Here is an 18343-nt window from a genome sequence, read left to right as displayed (position 1 = left end):
TGGAGTCACACTGGTCGTGTATTCATATGTGGACACAGGAAAGTCCTGTCCTGTTCATTCCACTGTCTTTCCCCCCCATTCCCCGCCCCCTTCATTCTCCTTTGTTTAATATGATGAACTTCTGTTCTCCCCACCCCCTTATTGTGTGTTAGCACCCACGTATCAGAGAGAACATCCAGTCTTTGGTTTTGGGGGACTGGCTTATTATTTTTTTTTTAATATATTTTTTTTTTAGTTCTCGGTGGACACAACATCTTTATTTGTATGTGGTGCTGAGGATCGAACCCGGGCCGCACGCACGCCAGGCGAGCGCGCGCGCTACCGCTTGAGCCACATCCCCAGCCCCGGGGGACTGGCTTATTTCACTTAGCATGATAGTGTCCAGTTCCATCCATTTACCAGCAAATGCCATAAATTCATTCTTCTTTACGGCAGCCCAGTTTTTTAAAAACCCTTTTTCGGTTCATGCTTCAGTTTGAATTGTTCCATTGACCTGTCTTCAAATTGATCATGTCTTCTGTTGTGTACAGTCTTCTGTTAATCCCATCTAGTGAATTTTTATTTCCAGAATTTCCATTTGAATTTTTTTTTTTGTAATTTACACATCTATCCCAAAATTCTCCATTGCGTAAGCTATTATTATATTGATTCCAATAAATTCTTTACCCTATCTGTCATAGGTATTTTAAACCCTTGTCTGCTAATCATTACAACACGTTGGTGGCTGTGATTTGTTTCTTTGGTGTGCGTGTGTGTGGCACTGGGAATTGACCCAGGGCCTCACATACTCTAGGCAAGTGCTGTACCACTCAGCCAGTCCCCAGGCCTTTTTGTTTTATTTTGAGACGGGTTCTTGCTAAGTTGCTCAGGCTGCCTTTGAACTTGGGATCCTCCAGCTTCAGCCTCCCAACTGGCAGGGACTATAGGTGTGGGCCACCGTGCCCAGCTTGGTCTGTTTCTGTTGACTGTTTTTTCTCTTGAATTTGGGTGACATTTTCCTGTTTTTCACATCTTGTAACTTTCTTATTGCATACTAGACAATGTAGATAATGTATTGAGGACACTCTGGGTTCTATTATCATATGCCGAACAGTGTTTTGTTTTAGCACAATTAAATTACTAATGGATCATCTTGCTCCTTGGGAGACCTAGTTTTAGGCTTTATCGAGGAAAGCCCATTTTGGTTTTGTCCTTGGTCCTAGGAAAAAAAAATCCCAGGTCTTGGGATATAGTCTTTATTCCTGAAGCATGGCCTCTCTGGACTTGCATTAGAAAGCCTTAGGCATTCAGAACTCTGTCTCCTGTGTGGTGGGGAATTGTTGAAATCCACGCTGAGTTCCACCAACCTGCTGACTCTCTCCTGGGCTCCTTGGAATTCTGCCCTGTGGATCGTCAAAGGGCTAGAGGACAGCATTTATGCAGATGTTGTTCCCTTTCTTGGGGCTCCCTGATCTCCAGGGTTTCTCCACAGTTCCCTCCTCTCTGGCGGCTTCAACTTGGACCTCTAACTCCTCGGGGAAATTAAACCACAGATTGCTGCTTGAACTCTATTTGCCAGGCCATCCCTTCTGAGGAAAAAATGAATACATGAATTTTACCCCGTGTGATTTCCTTCTTCCAAGAGTTGAATGTCCTGTTTCTGGCTGTTCTTTATCACTTTCCATTGCCTTCAACAGTTGTTTTGTGTTTTTTTTTTCTTGTGGTATTGAACCCAGGGGTGTTTTACCACTGAGCAACATCCTTAGTCTTTTTTTTTTTTTTTGTACCAGGGATTGGACCCAGGGGTGCTTAACCACTGAGCCCCATCCCCAGCCCTTTTTATTTCTTATTTTGAGACAGGGTCTCACTAAGTTGCTTAGGGCCTAAATTGCTGAGGCTGGCTTTGAACTTGAGATCCTCCTGCCTCAGTCTCCTGATTGGGATTACAGCCATGCACCATTACGCCCAGCCCCTCATCCTTTTTATTTTTATTTTGAGACAGGGTGTTGTTAAGTTGTTCAGGCTGGCCTCACTTGGAATCCTCCTGCCTCAGAATCCCAAGTTACTGGGATTAGAGGCATGTACCACCTCTGTATTTGACTCTATCTAACGGTTGTCCAACATAAACTACTCTCTAGGGGGTTCTTTGTTTTTTGCGGTGCTGGGGGTTAAACCTGGGGCGTCACACATTCTAGGCAGGCGCTCTACCACTGAGCTACACCCTCGCCCATCTGTCTGTTTCTCTAAGTCTTTCTCCCTCTGTCTCCCCTCCATCCATCTCTTTCCTCTTCTCCCTCTCTCCCTCCCTACTCTTTCTCCTCCCCTCCTTTACTTCTGTCTCTGTCTCTCCTTGCAGGGAGAACCTGGCCCCAAAGGAGATCCTGGTGAGAAGAGCTACTGGGTAAGCTTTGGTCCGGCCTCGACGCCCTGCCTTCTCCTGCCCTGGGTGCTCATGGGAGAATTCTCTCTTCACTAGGCCCTGGGAGTGGGGGCGCCCCGTCCAGATCCCCACTACAGCCCGATCTCCCGGGCAGGAGCCTGGGCACATCTCAGCCCAGCCCTCTCCCCGATCCTGTCACTCCCAGCTGAGCAGCACTAGCCCTGTCAGCAGACCCATGTCCTGTGTCTCTGTCTTTGTCCCTGCCTCACCTTCCCTCTGTGCCCTTTCAAGGCCAGGGTTCTGCTGGGTAGTTTGGGTTGACTCAGGCCAGACTGCATCCCCTGCCACCAGGGTCCCCTCCCGGTAAGGACTTCGGCTTCTGCCCCCCTGTCTGTGGAAGGAAGGGAAGCCTGAGGACGGTATCTTCGTGGAAGAACAGAACAGGGGACAGAGGGACAGGACAGAAAGTCATGAAGCAGGACTGGGGACGTAGCTCCGTGCTCGAGCACTTGCCTGGCATGAGTGAGGCCCTTGGGTTGGATCCCCCGCCCTACAAAAAGGAAAAAGAGAAAGGGTCGGGGGAGCGCCATGATGGGTGGGAAGGAAGGCCTAGCGCTGGGAGGGGCTGGGAGGCCCTGGGTGAGAGGGACAGGACACCTAGACCAGCCCTATACCTAGGAAGACCAGGAAGCCTGGGAAGGGAGGGAGGCCTGGAGACCATGTGTACACACTCGACATGGTTAAGGAGGTCGGGAGACTCAACCCCACTGTGTCCAAAAGACTATAAATAACACGGGATCCTAGATATCATCACATGTGTAGGGGACCCAAGAGGAATGGTCTCATGCACAGGAGAACCCTGGAAAGTGAGATGAGAGGACCTGGGTGCCGTTCTGTGCACAGACAAACTGGAAGGTTAGGAAGGGAGGCCGGGATGCTGTCACGTACAGCAGGGTACAGTGTCACACCCTGTCATCACAGCAACTCCGGAGGCCAAGGCTGGAGGATCATGACTTTGAGGCCAGCCTCGGCAACCTAGCAAGACCCTGTCTCCAAATAAAATGGATAATCCCATCAATATGTGCGGAGAAAAAAATAAAATAAATAGGGATGGGGAGATAGCTCAGTGGTAGACCCTGGGAACAGAAGGAAGGAAGGAAAGAGTCAGACACCCAGACGACAGAGTGCATAAAGGAACCTAGAAACAGCACCCTCAGAAACTGCACAGTTGATGTGGGGTCCTGGGACCTCTGTAATCAGGGATAACTGCAACAAGGGAATTTCAGGGTCTAGAAATCTACTCCCCCAGAGGCCTGTGAGGGAAGGATCAGGAGCCTAGAACATACCATGCCTGAGGCCCCACAATGCGGGCACCTGGAGGCCATCGCTGACATAGAAAGTGGGTCAGGTGGGGCAGACACCTCTACCGGACAGACCGTGGGGGGCTCCTCTGGAGGATGGGGTTGCACCTCCCTCCCCATGCAGTCTGGCCGGGACAGCCTACTTTCTCCCGGACACTAATGAGGACGTGGGCAGCTGCAGTGTCTGCCCTGCCTCTCGGTTCCTGATTGTGGGGTCAGGGATGGATACAGCCGTGGGACCCCCGACCCTGCACGAGCCTCCTCCATGTTTCCCGGCGACTCCCGGAGCCTGCTACCTCTCCCAGTTGCTTGCTGGCCTCCCCAGCCACCCTCCTGCCCTCCCTCCAGGACTCTTTAGTTTCAGTGTGGAAATAAGCTGAGCGGGGGGGTCAGGACAGGTCTGTGTGAGCCCCGTCCTCTGCCTCCCCAGGGCCCTCACTCCCCCAGAGACCTTCATTCTGGAAACACGACCCAGGGGAGGTGGCACAAGCCAGGTGGGGGCAGAGTGAAACTGTGCTCGGTCGCTGCAGGGAGAGCCCTGGCAGGGGGTCAGGCTGCCTGGCCTACCCCAGGGCAGGACCACATGTGGGACCCAAGAGGTAGCAGGTCCCTGTTCGTCCACCTTCCTCCCTTGTCCATCTGCTCTTCTGCCCCTGCTTGCTGCCTGCCCGGAGGGGCCCGCTGGGCTGGGGGTTGCATGAGGCTTTGGGGACTGGATGGGGGGGCAGCTCTGTTGGAAATAGGTGAGAACAGGTGCTGTGTACACTCCACCTCCCCATGTCCCCTTGGCACATCTTTCAGACGTTGACCTGGCACAGCTGTAGCTCTGCAGTGACACCCAGTGACCACAGGAGTACACTGCAGACCCAGAGCCATTCCACCTAGATAGATCTCCACCTTCACCCTTCATTCAGACAGAAACAGGCCCAGCCAAAACTGGAGCCCAGGCTTTTAAGCTCCCACGGGAGCAAGGAAACCAGCTACCATTCCCTTTGTCTGTGGTGCCAGGCCCAGGGCTGGGCACTCTGGACACAGATGCCATGTGGACACAGTCCCCATTCCTGGGATGATTAGTGTGGAATGGGGGGAAAGACACCCTAATCACCATCCACAGGACAGAGGGAACTCAACTATGATGGAAGAGGCTGTAGTATCTTTTTTAAATTTTTTTTTAAAGAGAGAGAGAGAGAGAAAATTTTAATATTTATTTTTTAGTTTTTTCGGCGGACACAACATCTTTGTTTGTATATGGTGCTGAGGATCGAACCCAGGCTGCACGCATGCCAGGCGAGCACACTACCGCTTGAGCCACATCCCCAGCCCATATCTTCTACATGGAGATGGACTAGGCCTGAAATCTGCATAGCCAGGCAAATGGTGTTTAGACAGAGAAGCAGGAACACGTGCAAAGGCCCTGGGGCAAGAGTGAGCCCTAGGTATTTGAAGAGCTGCAAATACTTGGAGTGACAAGGAGTGAGACAGAGGCCAAGGAGGCTTTCAGGTCTTAGGAGGCCCTTACAAATGAAATTGAACTTTGTTTTATAGGCATCCGGGGAGTCACTGAAGTACTCCGAGTGATATGGTCGAATTTTTTTCTTTGCAAAATATCCTTCTGATGGCCATGTGGAGAACAGATGGGAGAAGGGACAACATGGGAGAAAGAGAAAGAAACTAGACAGGAGGCCAGCAGGGTCATCGTTGTGAGAGACTGCGGGGGCTGGAGCTGAGGGGGTGCAGCAGGACAGATGCCCATGGAGCTAAGAGACTCTGGGTGCTGCTTTGGCTCTGAAGGGAAGTGAGGAATCAGACCTAAAATAGTAAGGAGGAGCAAGCCCGCCGCTCTGCTCATGGAAAAGCGGGAGGTATCTGTGTGACAGCCCAGTGGAGGTGTCCAGCGGGCCCCAGACACAAAGCACAAAGTGCAGCCAGGCTAGGAGGGGATCTGGGTGTCACCAGTGAAAACAGCAAGCCACCTGTTGGGGGCAGGCTGCAAACAGTGTTTTTTTTAAAACTTTCCCCTACATTTTCATTTTGAAAATTTTCAGCAGGGTGTGGTGGCACCCACCTGTCATCCCAGCCACTTGGGAGGCTGAGGCAAGAAGACATTCCAGAATATGGATGAGTGCTCTTTTCTGGGGAAGGGGCTCTGGCCTGCCAGCATTTTAAGCACAGGTTCCCTGAAGGCAATGTCACTCAAACATGTTATCTTTCTTTCTTTCTTTCTTTCTTTCTTTCTCTTTCTCTCTCTCTTTCTCTCTTTCCTTCATTTCTTTCCTTTCTTTTTACTAGGGATTGAACCCAGGGACACTTAAACCCTAAGCCCCACCCCCAGCCCTATTTTGTATTTTATTTAGAGACAGGGTCTCACTGAGTTGCTTAGCGCCTCACTTTTGCTGAGGCTGGCTTTGAACTCACGATCCTCCTGCCTCAGCCTCCCAAATGGTATGCACCATCACCCCTGGCATTTTTGCTTCTTTATAAGTGGCCTGATCTCACTGATAGAGTTAATTAGGGTGAGGCTGATGTGAAATTTGAGAAGTGGATTTAAAGAATATAAGTTGAAGCTGGGGGTAGAGCTTGGTGTTAGATAGAGTATTTGTCTAGTTTGTGGGAGGCTCTGGGTTTGATCTCCAGAACCACAAAAAATAATTTTACAAAATTACATAAAGCATAGGAAGTAGCTGGATGCAGTACATACACCCATCATTCTAGTGACTTGGGGGGCTGAGCCAGGAGACTCACGAGTTCAAGGCCAGCCTGAGCAATTCAGTAAGACCTTCTCTGGAAAGAAAATATCAAAAGGGCTAGGGATGTGGCTCAGTGGTAGAGCAATTGGTGGTGCAATCCCAAGGCCAAAACGAAAAACAGAATATGAAGTAAAGGAGAGTCGAGGTGGCCCAGGGACATAGCAAGAGGTCATGCAGGTGAAACGAGACCAACTGGAGTTGGGCAGCAGAGATCAGAGGTCAGGGTGGGCTCCGTGGCAGTCTTGGGGTGAGGATCGGGACAGGCTCTGGGACAGCAGTTCTGCCTCTGTGGATTGGCATCCCCCTGCCTCCAGAGGATCTGGATTTGCAGCCATCTGGGACTGAACTGGACTTTCTGATGGGTCCCTCAGGGGTCGCTTTCTCCTGCCTTGTCCCCGCCCCATCTTGTTCTGGCTGTCCATGGGCCCTGGGCTACCGCAGGTGGGGAGAGACTGCAGGTGCATGTCCTGGGTGGGGCACTGGCCACACAGGCTTTGCAGGGCCCCCTCCCCTCCCTCCATCACGGCTGCATCTGTCTCTTTCCTCCACAGGGGGAGGGGTTGCACCAACTACGCGAGGCTTTGAAGATTTTAGCTGAGAGGGTTTTAATCTTGGAAACAATGATTGGGCTCTATGGTGAGTAGAGACAGACAGCCGGACATACAGCCCAGCTGCTGCCTGTCAGCCTTCCCCAAGCCATCCTGGGGTGGGACTTGCCTAAGCCCCGTCATGAGGCCTGAACAAGTCCTGAGAGGCCAAGACCACCCATCTCTCAATGACTGGCCCCTCCTCCACAGGTGAAGAGGGGCCCTGGAGACCCTGGATCCCCACCTGGGGTCAGACCTGGGCCTCTGGGCATTGTGGGTGATGTGATTTCCAGGCCTGTGGGGAACCAGAGATGACAGATTGTAAGTTTGGAAGAGATGATGGGCAATGGAACCAAACTCTAGATCAGCAAGGGATTGTGGGTAACGGACCAGACTCCAGCAGTGCAGAGGTTCATGGGTAAGACAGAGCCCAGGCCCACAGGAGGATTACGGGGAAATGGAGCCTCTAGTCAGACCAGCTCTGTAGAATCCAGAGGTGATAGAGCCAGTCTCCAGACCCAGGGGACGGTAGGTCATGGAGCTCGACTCCAGAAGTGCAGTAGACTGTGGGTGACAGCCAGATTCAGGCCCCAGAGGACTCTGTGTAATGCACCATCTACATCCTGACCCCTTCCCCTAAGACTCCAGAGACTCTCCCATGGGCGCCCTCCTGGCCCCAGGTATCCCCCTTGCAGTTTCCACTTTGGTTCTCCTCACCTGTCCTGCAGTTACCTTTCAGGGATCAAAACAGACCCTCGCCCCAGGCATCTACCCCACAATTCCCACCCTTCTGGTCATCTGAGGAGCCAGGCGAACCCTGTTCCCACCTTAGGGAGGGGAGAGCAGGTCTCAGTGGAGACATATAAATGTCCCTACCTTGAAGACACCTGGCACCTGCCCACCCCGTTCGTCCCTCAGCTTCCCTGCCCAGCCCTGGAGGCCAGAGTCGCACCGTCTGCTCTTCTCAATCTCCCATCAGGCTCCTAGCTTACAGAGCTTCCTGCAGCAGCAGGCTCAGCTGGAGCTCCTGGCCAGACGGGTCACCCTGCTGGAAGCCATCATCTGGCCAGGTAATGGTAGGGTGGGCAGGCAGGGGCAGCCCCTTCCAGGAAGGGACTGGGAAGGGCCTGGGCCTGCAGAGGGTGCCTCCTGATGCGTGGCCCAGGCCAGCAGACATCCATTCATCCTTCCGTCCACCCATACTAGGCAGTGACTGGCACAGTGAGGGCTCTGGTTTTGGGTGGATGAGCACCTACTCTGTGCCACTCACCTTGCTGGCCTGGGCTTCAACAGATCAAACGCAGCCCTGCCCTTGTGAGCTTAGCGCACTGCGGGGCTGGGGACAGATCTGGCATTGGCTCTGAAACCCAAGATGAGATGTACTATGGTGGGGTGGCTGGTGTGTGGGAGGGGGTCACTCAGGGAGGGCTTCCTAGACCAGGTGAAGTCTTGGCAGTGACCTGAAGGACAAAGATCAGGGGAGAGGGAACAGGCAGCAGAGCAAAGGCCAAGAGGCCAGAGAGCCCAGAGGACTTGTTCCTCAAGGTTGCTGAGAGGTGAGAGTCGGGCTGGAGAATCTGGCAGGGTCGACAGTAAGAAGGTCCTAGAAGGCAGGCTGTGGGGCACAGAAGGATGTCAGGACTCCAGGTGGGAGTACCCGCCCTGGTGCCTGGCTCCTGAGGTGAGGCTGAGGGTGTCCCTGCCCCTTCAATTAGAGCCTGTGGCTGGCACCAGGAGAGTATGGATTGACTGCCCCAAGGCCGGGCTCTGTTCCTTTCCTACTCACCCCCTGCTGCCCTTCGCCCACCTCCAGCCACCGCATCTGACATCCAGTGAACACATCAGTGCAGAGAGGCCTTGACATGATCTTACTTACATCTCTTTTATAAAAAGAGAAACTGAGGACCCAAGCAGGAAAGAGGGTCAAGGTTAGAACCAAGCCCCCTTTATTTAGCAGAATCACAGGGAGCATATACTGGATGCCAGGCTCAGGTGGGCACATGGGCCTTGCAGAGCAGCTGGGCTCCTGCCTTGGGAAGCTGCCCATCAGTGGCAGTAAATCCCCGTATCTACAGGGATTTGGGGAAACCAGTGTCCAAGGATGTAGGTGAGGAGCTGTCACTTCCTGCTGGAGGTTGGAGAAGACTTCTTGGAAGAGGGGACCCTTGCATTGGATCATGGAAGACTCCTGGGTGTGCCAGGTGGAATGGGGGGGTGGAGAGAGCCAATCCTGTCCAAGAGTCCTGCGTGGGAAAAGGCCTAGAAGGCTGGAAAGTGTGTGTGGAGTCCACTTCCACAGCCCATTCACCAACTTTGTGACTCCTCTCACAATGACTCTCCTGGACCTCGGCCATTTGAGCCAGACAAGCCCTGTTCTCACCTTACAAGGGGAGACCAAGGTATGGAGACACGCCCAGACTCCTGCCCTAAAGCCAGTTCATACCTGCCCCCCTCCATACCCTCCCTGAGCTCCACGGGATTCAAGGGATCACTGGGACCAAAGGACCAAGAACCCAATCCCGGACTCTCAGCACCTTTTTAAGAAGGCAACTGGGAAGGCCCATGCCCCTGTCAGAGGCCACAAGCCCTGGAGGCAGGCCCCTTTGGAAGTCAGCTTGGGTTAGGGCCTGAAGGGACCAGTATAGGGGAGAGGAGTAGAGACTGATACAGGACCCACTGGGGCCGGGGGTGTACAGCTCAGTGGTAGAGCACTTGCTTAGCAAGTGCCGGGGTCTAAGCCCAGCACTGAAGAAGAAAAAAGACCCAGATGGTGCTTGTGTTTGGGTTATAATCACTGATAACAGCGGCAGCTACCTCCTGGGCTGGGATTCACATTGATCATCTCCAGTCCTTACACTAGGGTCACCAGGTGGGCAATGCCCATTGAACAGGTAAAGAAACAGGCTCAGAGGGCTCACGTGCCTTCTCAGGGTCACTTTGTCTTCCAGGGCCCTGGTTCATTGGACTCCATCAGCATAACACCCCCACCTGGTCCAGGGAAAATACAGGGCCCCAAATTTGATCATGTCATGACGAATCTTAGTGACCAGACCTACAGAAGATCTGAGTCCAAGCCACACCAATCTAGTGACCATATAGTCCAGAATTTACTGTAAAAACCATTTTTCACTCCTGCTCACATTAAACCTAGTTTATCGCAAGAGTGTGACAACTGGAGTGTTATCTCCACATTCCAGATGAGGCTCAAAAGTTGGTGGCTTGCCCAAGGCCACCTAACTGGGACATGGTGGGGCCAGGTCTTGACCCTAGTTGGTGCAGGAGCTAATGCTTGGTGCCACGCTCCTCCCAGGCTCCACCATAAGGCTGTCCCTCAACAGTGACTGTACATGCCTGTCTCCTCTGGAGATCCCACGTCTCAGCCCAGGGGCACGTGGGCACTGGCAGTTAGGATAGTGACAGAGCCCACGCCCTGGCGGTGCCCTTGGCAGAGTCCACGTGACTGTCCTGGAAATGGCTCTGAAGGCTCAGCCACTACCCTGGGGCTCTCCTTGCTAAGTGTCCCTCTCCTGCTAGAAAAACAGTACCCTGCTCTCATTTAGCTTTAAGAGGCAGAGCTGAGAGGCACAGGAGGATTCCTGGAGGATGAAGTTCCTGCTCTGGATTTTGAAGGAAATTTTTCAAGTGCCAACAATGCCCATTATTCTGTTTCACTTTGGGGTACAGCTTACATCTAGATTGGGACATATCTCACCACAGTCCCATTGGAATTTTCACCTTTAATTAATTTATTTTAAATATTTTTTTAGTTATAGTTGGACACATTACTTTTATTTTATTTATTTATTTTTATGTGGCGCTGAGAATCGAACCCAGTGCCTCACATGCTCTCCCACAACCCCACAAGCACCTAGCCCCAACCCCAACCCTGACTTAAGTAATTACTGGAGCTGCCTAGGCCCTCTCAGGGACTTATCTGGCAATGTCCCTGATTTGATTTTATTATTTATTTACTTATTTATTTTTTGTGGTGCTGGAGATGGAACCCAGGGACTTGCACATGCTCCGCAAGTGCCCTACCAGTGATCCCTGATCCACCCCATCTCTGAATCACCCTTGATTTTTGAGACAGATGAGACCCTGACAAGGGTTCAGCTTGCCGCTGCACAGTAGATCAGTGGGGGAAACTGGCTCTCCTAAGTCCTTCCCCCAACTGCTGGCCTAACCCAAGAACAGTCAGTCTGTTCTCTAGCCTCTGTTTACCCAGCTACAAAATGGGTATGATACACGGCACACCTTCACTCCAAAATTAGGAAAGCAGAAAAAAAGAACTAAAGGTGTAGCTCCGTGGTAGAGTGCTGGCCTCGCACGCATGAGGCCCTGTGTTCCATCCCAGTGCTGCAAAAAAACAACAAACCACCTCTGTTTCACATGGAGCGTTTGCTCTACGCAGAACAGTTCATATAAACACAGTAGGTCTGGTTATTATCCCCACTTGACAGCAGGAACCGAGAGGCTCTGGATGCTTTCATTGGGTTGGAGGGCTGCGAAATCCTGGGGGGTGGGGGGCAGGCACTACTTAGCCTGTAGACATCCCTCTTTTCCCACAGCTCTGCCTCCCAGACTCCAGGGTACACTGGCAGAGGGTGTCCAGTCCTGCAGGACCCCCTAAGGCCATGAGGAAGTGGACACCCAGTGTGGATCCCCTAACGTGGACTCTCCTTCTATTCCCTTCGGCAGAACCAGAGCTGGGGTCCGGGGCAGGTCCTGCCAGCACAGGCATCCCCAGCCTCCTTCGGGGAAAGAGGGGAGGACACACAGCCAACTACCGGATCGTGGCCTCTAGGAGCCAGGACAAGAGAGGCTGAGGGCGGTGGTGGCCCCTCGGGGTGGACCACACCAGTTTCCCTTCCTAGACTGGATGAAGCCAGCTCCTCCAGAGACTGCCAGTTCCTATTTATTGGTGTCCTCAGGGTCTCTTCTGCCACCTAGGCCTCAGAGGTGGGCAGATCTCAGCTCTGGCGCCCTGTGCATGGCTGAGACACAGCAGCAACTGGAGCCTTAGAGGAAAGTGACAGCCTAGGCAAGAGGTGAGGTCTCACTTGATAAAGGGCCTGCTCCCCTCTGTAAGATGGGGTGACCCAGGCCTCCGAGGAGAGGGCACAGGCAGGAGGTCTCTTGCCAGCTGTCCGAGCCTCTATGCGAAGGCACTGTGGAGGCCAGAACTGGTGCGTGGCCAGGCCTCCCACCCACAGGGACGCTAGCTGGGCAGTCTCCACCTCCCTCCTCAGCCACACTCCGGGGAGCTCCCTGAGGATCCCTCCTCTCATTGTCTCCTGGTGCTGGGTTCCCAACCCCGAGGCCAGGCTGCCTAATCTCTGGTTGGTGGGGGGGCTCTTTGCCTCAGTTCTGCCTCCTGAGCCCCCACCCTTTCCCGGGGCCCAGGTCAGAGAAGGGGCTGCCTGCTCTCACAAGTGCCTGTGACAGACACTGGGAGGTAGATATGTACTGGCCAATAAAGGTCCCCTGCCTGAATCCCACCCCGTCTGGCTTCAGTGTGTCCTGGGACAGAGGGCAGCCAGGGAAGGCCTGCCTGGGGACAAGAGGAGTGATGAAGAATGCCCCTGCAGGGGACCCAGCCCAGCACAGCTTCCTGGGAGAAGAGGACTCACACTGCAGGGTGGGAGCCCTGTGTCTCGGGACATGAAGGAGATGTCCTCCCCACTTGGCCACCCAGCCAGCCACTCACTGCTCGCTCGCTCACCCCTTCGTTCATCCCCACACCCCGACACAAAGGAGTCAGATGCAACTGCTGCCTCCGATGAGGCCCAGGTTGGAAAATGAATTGGCTTTTATTCTTAAAAAAGCTTCCAGGCAGCATGCGCTGGGGCCTCCCCTGCCCCCAGGGGTGCCCCAGTATCCCACGGTGGCTCAGTGGACAGAGCAGGGACTCAGGCTACCTGCCTTTAGGCCAAGCCTGTGCCCCCACCCTCTGCCTGGGTTAGGGAGGCCCAGGGCCCTTGCAGTGGGCAGCCGCCTCCTCCTGGGTCACCAGGGGCGCAGTGTCCACCTGCCCCTCAACAAGCAGTGACACAGCACCCTCCACACGGCCTGTGGCTGCCAGTGCCACCACTGCCTGCTCTGTGGGGAAGCCCATGCGCTCCAACTGCTGCAGCCTGTGAAGTGGACAAGGAGGGAGTGTCCGGGCGGCCCTGGCCCCACACCAGAGCCCCAACCTCCCCAACCCTGCTTACCGCAGAGAGGACACTGAGGACTTGGGCAGCCACAGTGGGCTTTGGGTCTCCTCAACTGGCCTGCCAAGCAGTGAGGCCTGAATCCCCTCCTGCAGCATCTGCTCATCCAGGACGGCCCACATCGGGGCCCCTGGGGGGAAGCGGGACCCAGCCCAATCCAGGCCCACCTCCAGGTCCTCCCAGGTCAGCTGCACAGGCCCCGGGCCTGGCGGGAGCTGGGCTGTGCCATCGCCATGGGACCAGGGCGGAGGGGAGACTTGGTAAGGAGGTCCAGGGACAGCAGACCTGCGAGGGTGGAAGCAGAGAAGGGCCTCGCCACCAGTCACCGCCATGGTTTCAACCAGCAGGGCCAAGTCACAGCATCACCCTCACCTCGCTCCAGCAGGAAGGGTGACAGGCAGCTCAGCCAGGCTGCCTGGGGCGGGAAGAAGCCTCAAAGGCCAGCACCTAGCCAGGGTCCTGCACAAGATGCTCTCCTGCATCACCTGTAGGCGCTGCTCCGAGGGCTCCAGCCACCTTAAGGCTCTGGCAGCATCTGCCCAGAGCAGGGCAGTCGGTCAAGGAAAACCGAAGCCAGGCAGGGATGGGTCTGCTTTGCACGGCCAGCCCCAGGCCGAGAGTGCTGGGCGGTCATTCCTGGGTGTCTCACTCCCCATGGCCCTGAAGAAAAGTGTCTTCACCCCGCAACAGCAAGACAAAGAGGAGGACCTAACAAGCCACTCAACCAAGAGCAGGAGCCAGAAGTGCCTGCTCCCAATCCAGCCCTCCCAGCCTCAGCCACCCCAACTGCTGTTCCAGGGACCCGCCTGCCTGCTCACGTCTGTGATTCTGCCAGGAAAAGTTCCACTGACACCATGGCCTCAGCCAGGCCACCATGCTTCCATTCAGACAGGCCTGGGCAGCTGGTGTCAGAAACAGACTCTTCCCTTGAAGTCCCCACAGAGGGGTAGAGGGGCAGCCTATTGTCTCTGGTGGCAGTTTCCCCCACAGGTATTAAGCATCTTTGGAGCAAAAGCCTATGTTTAAGGCAACTGCACCTCCAGCCAACTGTCACTCTCAGTTCCCAAAGAACTCCGGGCTTGTTCCCGCCCCTGGCCCTCGCCCTTTCTGCCCGCCACGTGGCCCACTTTTTCACTTCTCTTCACCTGAACCCTTCCCTCCTGAATGTTTGGCACAGATGCCACCTTCAGGACCCAAGTTAGTGGGTCCTGTTAGTGCCTCCTCGATCACCTCAGCACCCCCAGGCTTCCCATGGGGCCCTTTAAATTGTAATTGGCTCCTCCACCTGGTCATGAGCCCCCAGTCCCCAGCCCAGAGCATGGCCCAGAGGGAGATGCTCCCAGATATGTGTGCGCAGCCACCGGACATTGCTTGGGCCTGACTCCGTTGTACCACTTCCTTCCCACCCGGAGCCCTAGCCACAGTACCCACAGGCACGGGCCCTGTGCTCAGGCAAAGGATACAGGCCAAGCCAGCAAGGAGGCCACAAAGGAGCTGCAGGAAGGGTGGCTCGGAGCTGAGCAGGGGGGTCAGGGCAAGCAGCAGCCATGGCAGCAACCACGGTGGCAGCAGCCCCTGGGAATATCTAGGGCAGTGACCTTGCCCTGCCAGCATGGCCAGGTGGACAGGCATGTATCCACAGCTACCAGCTGCACTGGACATCCCAAGGCCTGCCAGCAGCACAGCCAGCAGCCCAGTGGCTAGGGAGAGCAGGGCAGAGGCGTGCAGGAATCGTAGTGTGCCCAGGTGGCACTCCTGCCGCCAGCCCAGGGCAAGCAGGAGCAGCAGGCTCAGGAGCAGGCCAGGCAGGGCCGTGTGGCCCAGGGCATGGGTCAGCAGCCGGTGCACTGGGAGAGAGAAGGGCTTATGCACCTGGTTATTGGCCCCACCCTTCAAGGCTGTTCCAGGTGTGCTAGGTCGGGGGATCAGCCTCCACCAGGACCACCTCCTAAACCAGCCTCCCCTTATCAGGAAGCAGTGTGCTCACTACTAGCACCTAATCACTATTAGGGATTAGGACCAAGTAGAGGGGACCAAGGACTTCCAAATGTCGTGGCCACACCCCTGTTGTGTTAAACAGAACAAAGGACCAACCACTCAAGTCTTCTGCACTCACTATGGAGCACTCACTGTGTGTCAGGCATGGTGAAGGTGCTCTATAAAATTTACCAAATCCGTCATGCCCAGGTGGAAGCACAAATTGTCACGAGACTTCCCGCTTCACTCCTGGAGCCACCTCACTCCCTAGGCTGCGTGGTCTTAGACAATTTACTTAACCTCTCTGAGCATCATTTGGGTTCCTCAATTATAAACAGGAGCTGTTGTTATTATTGACAAACAAGTGCTCAACTGGGGACCACTCCTCCAAGCCCTAGCACCTCCTCCCCATCCTCATGCTTAGCTGAAAGCTTAGTACTGATTTTGAGGGAAGGCTGTCAGAAGAGAATTCCTCCCCACAAGTTCCCACCCCACCCTGCTGGCCCTTCTGCAGGGTCCTTGGCCCTCCCCGGCTGTGGATGAGCTGGGCATGCTCCTGTTTAAGCTGATCGTCCCCAGGGTACTAGGCCCCACCCCTGTACAACCATGCTGCTCCCACCAACTGATCGCAGACCCTGCAGCAACTCTCCAGACTCTCCTAGGTCCACTTGGCTGGCTCTCACCCTGCCAGGGGTCCAGCAGCAGCTCCGGGGCCAGGGTCAGGCTGGGGCCGGCCCCCACCAGCCACAGGCTGCTCATCAGCAGCATGAGGACAGAGGAGGCAAGAGGCAGTGCTGGAGACAATAGGCCAGGGGGTTCCCTGGCATGCATAGTTGGCTGAGGAAGGTCAAGCGTGATCCCGGGACTCTGTGCTGTGGGAGTAAGGGAAACAACAGTTACTACTGCAGGTTTTATCTCTCTCACTCCCCACACTTGACCCGCCTCATTTTACAGTGCTGGGAACTAAGGATGGAGAGGCAGGCCCAGCAGCTTGGCCACAGTGGAGCCCAGAGCCCAATCCATCTTCCCTTCCACCTGCCCATGTGTGAAAGTCCTGAGTTCAGATGGGCCCTGGTACCGGGCCAGGGAAGTTAACTGGGGCCCTGGACTGTAGAAAAGAAGGGTAGAGCTCCCCCAGGGCATATTCAGGGCCACCTCTAGCCACCTTCTGCTTCCTAGTTCCCTCAGACTACTACCTTCCTCTCACTACTACTCCATTTTGCCCAGTCTTAGGGTTCCAGATGGCCTCAGTTTCCCTTGACCAAGGGGTCAATGCCAGCCAATGGGCAGACTGGGGAGGCGGTGGGGGAGGACTGGCAGAGGGGTAACAGGGTCCCACACTGTGAGCCATACAAAATGACCTGGGACTAAGGCATCTCCTCCTCCTCAACCCTGAGCATAGCTTCTCTGACCCCAACTCCTCCCTTCACATAAAACACCAATATCTGTTCCATCTCTTTCTGCTATATGACGGGGCAACTTTCCCAGCCTCTGAGCCTTCCCTTTCTCATCTGTGAAATGGGGAATAAGAAAATCCTTTCTTCATAGTGTGAGAAGAGAAAGAAATAGGCTAAGGCAGGCTCCAGCCTACAGTTCCTGCTCAGTAAACTGTAGCCATCCCCTCATCCCCACATATGCACATACAGCTGCCAACTGGCCCAAAGAAGAGCCTCAATAGGAAGTTAGTTGTTCAAACCGCTCTGGTCCAAGTTCTGGGCTCCAAACCTTGCCATTCCCTGCCCACAAAGCAAAGCTCTTTTCTCCCCCATGTTCCCCTATGACATCTAGGCTGTCCTCCAGCCCCTGCTGGAGCCCCTTCACCCCTGGCCAGGCCTCTGTCTCAGGATGCCTACTGAGCTAATTCAGAGAAGAAAGCAAGATCCCAGAGACACAGGAAGGCTGCCTAGTCAGCTTCCTTGCCAAGGGCAGCCCCTGCATCTGCCAGGTCCTGCGGGGAAAATGAGGAAAACTTCTCTGCCTGAAATGTCTTTCCTTCCAACTCTCCAATCGACACACTCCTACTCACCCTTTGAAACCCAGCTCAAATGTCCTTTCCCCTCTGACACTTCATTTCATAGCTCTTATCCTATCTCATGAGCACAGCTTGGCATGCCTCCCGAGGTAGGTAGTTTGAATTCATAGGAGGAGGGGCTCCTCTTATTCCCAGGTTGACCGGGGTACTCCTAGCACACAGCTGGTGCTTTTTCTGTGTTCACTAAAAAAAAAAAAAAAAAAAAAAAACCGAACTTGGCTTCCAGTTCTGCTCAGGAATTTAGGGTGAGCCTGCCCTGCACTGGATCTGAGCACCCACGTATGCAACTGGGGGGAGGTTTGGGAAAGTGGGCAGGTGACAGCCTTGCCTGGGGGTAGAGTCGAAGGTCGCAGCAAACTTCCTTTTCACCCTCACAACCATCCACCTACTGGGCACCAAAACAAGGGTGAAGGACTTGCCCACAGACACAGAACTGGGACTTGAGCCCTCTGGAGCTGCTTCGTCAATTCACAAAATGGGGCTGAGTACCCCAAGGCCCTGCCTACCTTAGAGGGAAGCCAGGAGCACAGAATGGGAAGTCAAGGACAGGGATTCTTCCGGATGGTGGACAGAGTGGGCTGGTGGGTATCCTAGGGTCTGGGCCAAACTCAGCTTTGTGACTTTGGGGAAAGTACTCAACTTTCTTCGGCCTCAGTTTCCCCTTCTGTTAAGACAAGGGTATTGGATGCGGGAAGATTAAAGGACCTTCTCAAGGCCGACCGTTACTGGGGGAGGGCCCTCGGGGGCCGGCCAGGCGTTCGGGGTGTCCCACCTAGCTCACCGGCCTCGGTCCCCTCCCCCGCCGGCCCCGGCCACGCGTCCGAGGTACTCACCGCGGAGCACGCCCCCCACACCGGCGGGCCGGGCGGGGCCCCCCGGCTGGGAGTCGGCACTCCGGCTCCGGGCTGAGGCCCAGGGTCTCCAAACCCATCGTGCGCGCACGAAGGCGCGTGACCCCAGCCGACCGGCCAAAGCGCAACCCCCTCCCCCTCCCACGCCGCCCGTCGATTAGTCAGCAGTTGTTCTAGGCCCCGATCCCTTCCCCCAGCCTCTCCCGCCGGCCTCCGT

The 18343-nt window shown here is 54.8% G+C and overlaps 2 protein-coding genes across 9 annotated transcripts in view; one reads left to right on the top strand and one right to left on the bottom strand.

Moving 5' to 3' along the window:
• The window catches only part of Emid1 (EMI domain containing 1), a 41506-nt gene extending 29527 nt beyond the window's left edge, over nt 1–11979 (top strand). For 3 of the 5 annotated variants that reach the window (XM_027956038.2, XM_027956037.2, XM_071614892.1), the window contains 3 exons: nt 2336–2380; nt 7019–7103; nt 11753–11979. In XM_027956038.2, coding sequence (XP_027811839.2) covers nt 2336–2380; nt 7019–7103; nt 11753–11880 — 258 coding nt within the window. In that variant the 3' untranslated portion in view covers nt 11881–11979. Of the gene's footprint in view, nt 1–2335; nt 2381–7018; nt 7104–8033; nt 8125–9129; nt 9451–11752 lie in introns of those variants that run through there. The other 2 variants (XR_011708236.1, XM_071614897.1) reach the window with 2 other exon arrangements.
• An 866-nt stretch (nt 11980–12845) lies between these two features.
• On the bottom strand, nt 12846–18295 carry Rhbdd3 (rhomboid domain containing 3). Of its 4 annotated transcripts, XM_027956049.2 has the most exons (8): nt 18109–18295; nt 17782–17939; nt 17270–17458; nt 15927–16115; nt 14730–15113; nt 13639–13801; nt 13267–13551; nt 12846–13188 (listed from the first exon to the last, which is right to left on the bottom strand). In XM_027956049.2, exons 4-8 carry the CDS (start codon nt 16072–16074, stop codon nt 13014–13016), a joined length of 1155 nt encoding a protein of 384 aa, XP_027811850.1. In that variant the 5' UTR covers nt 16075–16115; nt 17270–17458; nt 17782–17939; nt 18109–18295; the 3' UTR covers nt 12846–13013. The 4 variants fall into 4 exon arrangements, with proteins under 4 accessions (XP_027811850.1, XP_027811853.1, XP_027811852.1 ...); XM_027956052.2 differs by lacking the exon at nt 17270–17458; XM_027956051.2 differs by lacking the exon at nt 17782–17939.
• Nucleotides 18296–18343: the final 48 nt, after the last annotated feature.

Source organism: Marmota flaviventris, chromosome 1 (genome assembly GCF_047511675.1).
Source record: "Marmota flaviventris isolate mMarFla1 chromosome 1, mMarFla1.hap1, whole genome shotgun sequence".
Lineage (NCBI taxonomy): Eukaryota > Metazoa > Chordata > Mammalia > Rodentia > Sciuridae > Marmota > Marmota flaviventris.
Note: the sequence above shows the minus strand (reverse complement) of the source record. Positions and strands in the feature narration are given on the sequence as shown.